Source organism: Gekko japonicus, unplaced genomic scaffold (assembly GCF_001447785.1).
Source record: "Gekko japonicus isolate JY-2015 unplaced genomic scaffold, Gekko_japonicus_V1.1 scaffold3882, whole genome shotgun sequence".
In the NCBI taxonomy this organism is placed as follows: Eukaryota; Metazoa; Chordata; class Lepidosauria; order Squamata; family Gekkonidae; genus Gekko; species Gekko japonicus.
The window spans coordinates 52,889-61,070 of NW_015176564.1; the positions used below are offsets into that span (position 1 = coordinate 52,889).

At 49.8% G+C, this 8,182-nt stretch overlaps 1 protein-coding gene across 1 annotated transcript; it reads left to right on the forward strand.

Annotated features, from left to right (window-relative positions):
* The first annotated feature begins 746 nt into the window (after positions 1-746).
* ZBTB25 (zinc finger and BTB domain containing 25) lies at positions 747-5,650 on the forward strand. The gene is made up of 2 exons (XM_015427492.1): positions 747-919; positions 4,289-5,650. Exons 1-2 carry the CDS (start codon positions 747-749, stop codon positions 5,427-5,429), a joined length of 1,314 nt encoding a protein of 437 aa, XP_015282978.1. The 3' UTR covers positions 5,430-5,650.
* Positions 5,651-8,182: the final 2,532 nt, after the last annotated feature.

Here is an 8,182-nt window from a genome sequence, read left to right on the forward strand (position 1 = left end):
CGCTTTTTCCAACTATTTTAAGATGATATTTATTCACCAGACGAGGTAAGGCAATGCAGTCCTTGGGGGAGGGGGGGATGTTTTTTTAATTTCTTTATTTTCATTTGTAGTCCGCCTTTCGTTACTGTGGCTCAAGGCAGATTACATTGGATCCACAAGGGTTAAGCTGACACTAAATATTATGAAAATACAAAATTTATTCAGGTGTACACATTTTAAAACTTAGATTCATTAAAAATATACCATTCAGACCTGGTGGCACCTGGTATTTCTGGCCACTGTGTGACACAGAGTGTTGGACTGGATCTGCCTTTGGCCTGATCCAACATCGGCGTCTCTTATGAAGTTGTACCATAATCGTGGGGCTGCCACTGAAAAGGCCTTCCCTTGCGTACCCAGCAAATGAGCTTCTTTAGTTGATGGGGCAGTCAGGAGGGCCTCTCCCTGTGCTCTTAATTCCTGGGCAGGGATTTTGATGGACCAAGGGTCTGATTCAGCATAGGGCAACTTCATGTACTCTGTGTGTGTGCGTGTGTGCATGTGTGTTGGCTTTGGTTGGCAATAAAACGTCTCAGGAGAGAGACAGGCCTTGAAGAAGGTGTGCCCACGTGGTGGGTGTCGCGTCCTGTGTGCTAGCAAGCAACTAGTCGAGAGGTTCCATGTTCCATTCCGGCGTTTTGGTCCTGTCATGACCCGGAAGTGAGCTCTGCCTTTAAGAGATCTCGTTTGGATCCCCTAGATCCACGATGGACACAGCCAGCCACAGCCTGATCCTTCTCCAGCAGCTCAACATGCAGCGAGAGTTTGGCTTTCTCTGTGACTGCACCGTTGCCATCGGAGACGTCTACTTCAAGGCTCACAGGGCCGTCCTGGCCGCTTTTTCCAACTATTTTAAGATGATATTTATTCACCAGACGAGGTAAGGCAATGCAGTCCTTGGGGGAGGGGGGGGATGTTTTATTTATTTCTTTATTTTCATTTGTAGTCCGCCTTTCGTTACTGTGGCTCAAGGCAGATTACAGCCATGGAAGGGGATTGGTTATTTGATCAGCAAGCAGATTACAAAATATAATAATGTTTGAATGATAACGTTTTAGTCTCCGGAGGGGGGGGGGATTCTTAGTAATGTGAGCCATTCAGTCAGTCTGTCACAAAGCAGATTACAAAATATGACAATATCATTGGAGCCTAACAGCAAAGATTCTTAGTAAAACAACATAAGGCAGTAGAAACATAAATCAGTGTGATGCAGCGACAAAAAAGGCTAATGCGATCTTGGGGTGTATCAACAGAGGCATAACTTCCAGATTGCAAGATGTCATAGTCCCGTTGTACACTGCATTGGTCAAGCCACACCTGGAGTATTGTGTGCAGTTCTGGAGGCCTCACTTCAGAAAGGATGTGGACAGAATGGAGTGGGTGCAGAGGAGAGCGACGAGGATGATCAGGGGCCTGGAGACCAAGACCTGTGAGGAAAGGCTGAGAGACTTGGGGACGTTCAGTCTGGAGAAGAGGAGGTTGAGGGGGGACATCATGGCTCTCTTGAAGTATTTGAAGGGCTGTCACTTAGAGGAGGGCAGGGAGCTGTTCCTGTTTGCAGCAGAGGAGAGGACTTGAAATCATGGGTTTAAATTAAGGGCAGGAAGGTACTGGCTGGAAAAACATTTTGACAGTAAGAGTTGTGCAGCAGTGGAATCAGCTGCCTCGGGGGGGTGGTGAGCTTTAAGCAGCGGCTGGACAAACAATAGGGTTGCTCTAGGCTGATCCTGCATTGAGCAGGGGGTTGGACTAGATGACCTGTATGACCCCTTTCAACTCTGTGGTTCTATTCTATGAGGCAGCATTGGGCAGGCCCATAGCAACCTGGTACCTGGCCCATAGCAACAAGCCACCAAGATGGTGTTAGGGCTCCATGTCGCGTCCAGTGAACAAGATAGCCATTCTAGCAAGCAAGCTTACAAACTATGCCATGAGGAAGCAAGCCGTTAACAAATTGTAAAAGTTAATCTTTTATGGCCAAAGATCCAATGGGGTCTGGGGCCCAATAGAGCAATCCGATCTCTGGTTGGTGATGTCAAGTAATGAGGTGACCCTGTTACTAGCAAGAGTCAGTTTGGTGTCGTGGTTAGGAGGGCGTACTCTAATCTGGGTTTGATTCCCCACTCCTCCACATGCAGTTGCTGCCGGCAATGTTCCCTCTAAGCTGAGTTAGTGTGAGTTAGCTCACAGTTTTTTAGCCTCTGGCTCACACACTTTTGTCTTAGCTCAGGAAGGGATGGCTCCAGAGCAAACTAATTTATGCAGCAGCCAAATCGCTCGCTCACAACTTTAATGCCAGTAGCTCACAAAGCAGAATTTTTGCTCACAAGTCTCCACAGCTTAGAGGGAACATTGGTTGCTGGTGTGACCTTGGGTCAGTTACAAGTTCTTTCAGAGCTATTCTCTCAAGGGCAGTTCTGGAAAGAGCTCTCTCAGCCCCACCTACCTCACAGGTTGTCTGTTGTGGGGAGGGGAAGGGAAAGGCGATTGTAAGCTGCTCAGAGACTCCTTCGAGTAGTGAAGGGCGGGGTATAAATCTGATATCTCTCTTCTCTACTAGGCATATGACATGGAAGGGGTTTGAATAAGATGAACTGGTAGGGCTCTCTGCAGTTTAGCCCTCTCCGCTCTAACAGGTGTAAATCATGACACTTAACTAAATGGAATGCAGTTAATAATTGGTTGCTAAGGCGACACTGCTCTGGCCTTGGAGACAAGAAGGGAGTCAGAGATAGTCTCCAGTTTATCCCCCGCACCTGGGACAGTCACAGAGCTGTCTCAAGGTCAGCTTGTTGAATCTTTCCAGCCGCAGACACAGTTATTTTCCACTTGGGCTTTTCAACTTAAATGCAGGCCTAGAAATTAAAGTGAATCCTGAACCGATGTTTAGAGAAAACCAAGAAACTGAACTAAAAACTCAGTTGCTTGACAGGTAGTCCCCAGTCCTGTGGAAACGATGCTCCTTATACAAGTTCTTGATAATAGACAAAACCTTCACCGATAGACCGTTTGGGGTAAAGATTATGGGATATTTGAGGTCAGGTCTTAGCTGGTTCTTCGCCTCCCAGCTTAAGAACATAAGAAGAGCCAATGGTCCATCGAGTCCTGCACCCTATCTCATATAGTGGCCAACTGGGTCCTCCGGAGGGCCAACAACAGGGCACAGAGGCCTTTCCTTGGTCTTGCCTCCTGGCTCTGGGATTCAGAGGTTTAGTGCCTCTGAATGTGGAGGTTCCCCTCAGCCACCGTGGCTAGTAGCCATTGACAGACGTATCCTCCATGAATCTGTCTGTTCCTGAGGCCATCACTACATCCTCTGGCAGTGAATTCCACCTTTATTCACTGTCTCTGTAAAGTAGTATTTGCAGTTTTCACAATGGATGCATATTCTAATAAATGGTGAGCCATTAATCTGCCGCCTTCTCCTTGCTTGGCTATCTTTATTATATTTTTTGCGACGCATGATCATTCGTTTATACATTCTCCTTTTGCCTTATTTTTTTTAAAAAATAGAAAAGAGTAAGAATCCAGTAGGCTTGCTTGGCTATCTTTATTATAATTTTTGTGATACATGATCATTCATTTATACATTCTTCTTTGGGCTTTTAAAAAAAAATAGAAAAGAGTAAGAATCCAGTAGCACCTTAAAGACTAACAAAATTTGTTGTGAGTGACTGCTCACTTTTGTGAGTGACTTTTGTGAGTGACTGCTCATTTCTTCAGAAAAAGTAGAAAGAAGAAGAAGAGATTGGATTTATATCCCGCCCTTCACTACCCAAAGGTGTCTCAGAGCAGCTTACAAACTCCGTTCCCTTCACCTCCCCACAACAGACACCCTGTGAGGTAGGTGGGGCTGAGAGAGCTCTGACAGAAACTGCTCTTTTTCAAGAACAACTGTGCCAGAACTATGGCTTGCCCAAGGTCATCCAGCCAGTTGCAAGTGGAGGAGTGGGGAATCAAACCCGGTTCTCCCAGTTTAGAGTCTGTGCACTTAGCCACGGCCACTACACCAAACTGGCAAAGTAGAAAAAAATAGAGGATTTATTAAAGGTTATTCAAAGACTAGGTGGAAAGTGAAGTTTTGATGTCACAGATGCTAGCCAATTGGTACTGCCCACAGTGAGGTTTCCAGAAATGTTCAGAACGTGACCCAGGGTGGGATTATATGGTTCAGGGTCATGACCGGCATCTTTAAAGAAATAGTTTTGCTGTGATGCGCTTACTTAACTTTTGTCTTTGTTTCAAGCAGTGAATGCATAAAGATCCAGCCGACAGATATCCAGCCCGATATCTTCAGCTATTTGCTCCACATCATGTACACCGGGAAAGGCCCCAAGCAAACCGTCAACCACACCCGGCTGGAGGAAGGCATCCGCTTCCTGCACGCGGACTATCTGTCCCACATGGCGATCGAAATGAACCGGATGCTCTCTCCGGAGACCGTGCAGTCTTCCAACCTGTACGGGATCCAGATCTCCACCGCCCACAAGACAGTCAAGGAGACCCTGCAGACCAAAGAAAGTCTGGCAGGTCTCGGTAGCCGAGCCGCTAACCAGGGCGATCACCCGCAGCTTCAGCTCTCTCTAGCGATCGGGCTGGACGACAGCTCTTTGGACCAGCAGATTTCTCGTGGTCCTGTCCAGGGGGCTGCCAAGCCAGCCGAAAACCTGACAAAGCCACCGGTGACGATCAAGGAGGAGAAAGCTGACCCGGAACCGGTGGTGTCCCAGAGCCATACCTCGTCCTCCCCAGATATCGGGGTTTCGGCATTTTCGAAAACGAATGTCAAAGTCCATTTATGTCAGTACTGCGGGGAGCATTTTGAATCCCGGGGGCTCTTGCGCGAACATCTGTTCACTCACGTGTCCGGGTCCCTGCCGTTCGGGGTGCCGGCCTCCATCCTGGAAAGCAATGACCTCAGCGAGGGCCAGCCGCTGAATGAAAACCGCGAAGCCGCCGAAAGCCACCGTTTCGACTCCTTCCTCCGGAAAGACAACGAGCGCCGGTCGGTGCACCCCTCCCACGGCAACTTGGAGGCCTTGCCCATCGGCCAGCTCTCTCTGGTTTCCAAAGACTCGGAGCCCGTGGAGTTGAACTGTAACTTTTCTTTTTCCCGGAAGAGAAAGGTCAACTGCACGGTGTGCGGCCACAAGTTCCTCCGGAAGAGCCAGCTACTGGAACACATGTACTTGCACAAAGGGAAGCACTTCAAGTACAGCCGGTGCCAGAGGGCCGGCAACTCAGTGACCTCCAAGTTTCAGCCTTACGGTGACGGTTGGACGCAGAGCGGGGTGAAAGGCACCGCTCTCCCGCAGGCTCATTTAGAATCGCAGACCGTGCTAGACCCCGACCTCTCGCAAGAGAACATTGACACCATATTGGTCGAGTAGCTTCCCCGTCTGTTTTCAGACAGTGAATTCGTGCATGCTTCTCGATGGCCCTTACACTGGTATCGAAGGTTTCCTGCGTGTTCTTCTGGATTTTGAAATGGCTCTGTCCAAAGCCCCTGTCTGATGTGCCATTATCGCCCGCCTGGGGGAACGGTTGCCTCCTGTGCTACGACGAGCTGTGCGTTGAATGGGGAGACTGTAAGCAAGGGTCCCCAACCTGGTGCCCACTGGCACAATGGCACATGCCAGCACCTTTCAAGTGTTTTCAGAAAGTGGGCGGGGCCAGATGGGGCTTTTGCCCAGCAGAGCTTTTCATTGGCTGAGCAGATTTTTTTTTTAAATGTTGCTTTGGGAGCAGCTGCCAGCAATGTTCCTTCTAAGCTGTGGAGTCTTGTGAGCAAAAATCCTACTTTGTGAGCTTCTGGCATTAAAGTTGTAAGCCAGCGATTTGGCCGCTGCATCAATTAGTTTGCTCTGGAGCCCTCCTTCCTGAGCGAAGACAAAAATGTGTGAGTTGGAGGCTAAAAAACTGTGAGCTAGCTCACACTAACTCAGCTTAGAGGGAACACTGGCTGCCAGCATAGCGCAGGGATCTTCGTTGGGTGCTGACCTGTAGCCAGAGTGGGGCTATTGGGCGCTCCGCTGCCTGCCTTAAAGGCCCCCCCCCGCTTCTTAAAGCCCCCCCCGTCTTCCCAAAAGCATTTAAAGGGATCCTTTAAATGGTTTTGAGAAGAAGCGGGGGTGGGGGTGGCAGGTGCCCCTCTCCCTCCCCTCCTGAAGGATTTAAAGGCCCCTTCAACTGATTGGCAGGGAGCACATGGCCCGCCCGTCCACTAGAGGGCCCTTTAGGAGGGGGGGGAGAGGGAAGCACACCACCCTCCCTTCATTACGGCAAATAATGGCAGCCCCCCCCCCAGGAAAAAAATGGCCCCCCCAGCCACAACATCCTGGCTACGGGCCTGATTTGGGTGACTAAAGGCAAGAAAATATTTTAAAGCCATATATTCATTTGAAAAGGCACCCTGTTAAACTGAACTTCTGCTCCAAATGTTGAAGAGTTAATATTAGAGTTACGCATAACCGCACCACGTAGGAGAAGAAGAGATTGGATTTATACCCCGCCCTTCACTACCCAAAGGAGTCTCAAAGCGGCTTACAAACTCCTTCCCCTCCCCACAACAGACGCCCTGTGAGGTAAAAGAAGAAGAAGAGATTGGATTTATACCCCGCCCTTCACTACCCAAAGGTGTCTCAGAGCGACTTACAGTCTCCTTTCCCTCCCCCTGCCCATAACAGACACCCTGTGAGGTAGGTGGGGTTGGGAGCGCTCTGACAGAAACTGCTCTTTTTCAAGTACAGCTCTTATCAGAACTACGACTTGCCCGAGGTCATCCAGCCAGGTGCAAGTGGAGGAGTGGGGAATCAGACCCGGCTCTCCCAGATTAGAGTCCGCACACTTAACCACTGCACCAAACTGGCTAGTGTGGTTGGCCCCGCCTCCTGTAGTAACCCTTTTGTGGCCCCCCCCCCCCCCGGTGTCAGAATTCCAAAGGCACCTGCAGGCCTTAAAAGACTGGGAACCCCTGCCGTACAATATGACCTGGGCACTTCCACTGGCATCAAAATGCAGTGCTGTGAATTGCTAGCAAAGCAGGCCGTGCGGCAAGCACATGGGGAGAGGTGATGGGTGTCGAGCGGGAGGGACGCGCCTCAGCTGCAGAACACTGTGAGCTCAGCCCCTGCCTTTGCTGGTTAAATGGGTCTCAAGGAGCAGGGCTGGGAGAAGACATCTGGCTCAGGCCTTGCAAGGCCTCCGCTGGTCAGACGAGACCATGCTGGGTTAGGTGAGCAGAGGTCTGCCTCAGTTTGAGGAAGAAGAGTTGGTTTTATACCCTGCTTTTCTCGGCCCTAAGGAGTCTCAAAGCAGCTTCCAGTCGCCTTCCCTTCCTCTCCCCACAACAGGCACCTTGTGAAGCAGATGGGGCTGAGAGAATTCTGAGAGAACTGGGACTGGCCCAAAGTTATTCAGCAGGCTTCATGCGGAGGAGGAGTGGGGAGTCAAACCTGGTTCTCCAGATTAGATCCCACCACTCTTAACCACTACACCACGCTGGCTCTTCATTAGTTCACACCCCAGGTTGAGTGCTTCTAGTGTTCTTCTTCAAGGTGGACCCTTCTGCAGGGCATGTACAGGGGACGTCTCCTGTGGAGGTGGTGGGAAGTTCTGTTGAGTCGCAGCCAACTTAACGGCGATGCCGTCGGCATTCTTTCAAAGTTCCCTGTTTTAAGTGTGTAGATTTTCCAGCCTGAATAAGGTGTTTGAATCCCGGCTGATGTTAGTCGGCAGGGAGGTAAGTAAAAGGCAGGATCAGAGAGTCTGTTGTTGTTCTTCAGTCGCACAGTCGAGTCCGACTCTTCGCAACCCCATGGACCAGGCCCTCCTGTCTTCCGCCGTCCTCTGAAGTTGGTTCAACTTCATGTTTGTTGCCTCGATGACACTGTCTAACCATCTCATCCTTTGCCGTCCCCGTCTTCTTTGACCTTCAATCTTTCCCAGCATCAGGGTCTTTTCCAGTGAGTGATCCCTTCTCATTGGGTGGCCAAAGTATTTGAGCTTCAGTTTCATTATCTGGCCTTCCAGGGAACAGTCAGGGTTGATTTCTTTTAGGATTGACTGATTTGATCTCCTTGCAGTCCAAGGGACTCTCAAGAGTCTTCTCCAGCACCACAGTTCAAAAGAATCTATTCTTCGG

What these genes read in the sequence shown, in the direction of transcription:
- ZBTB25 (XM_015427492.1), top strand. Translation starts at nt 747, where the DNA reads ATGGACACAGCCAGCCACAGCCTGATCCTTCTCCAGCAGCTCAACATG. An exon ending in ATATTTATTCACCAGACGAG is followed by an intron (nt 920 to 4,288) that starts GTAAGGCAATGC and finishes TGTTTCAAGCAG; the next exon opens with TGAATGCATAAAGATCCAGC.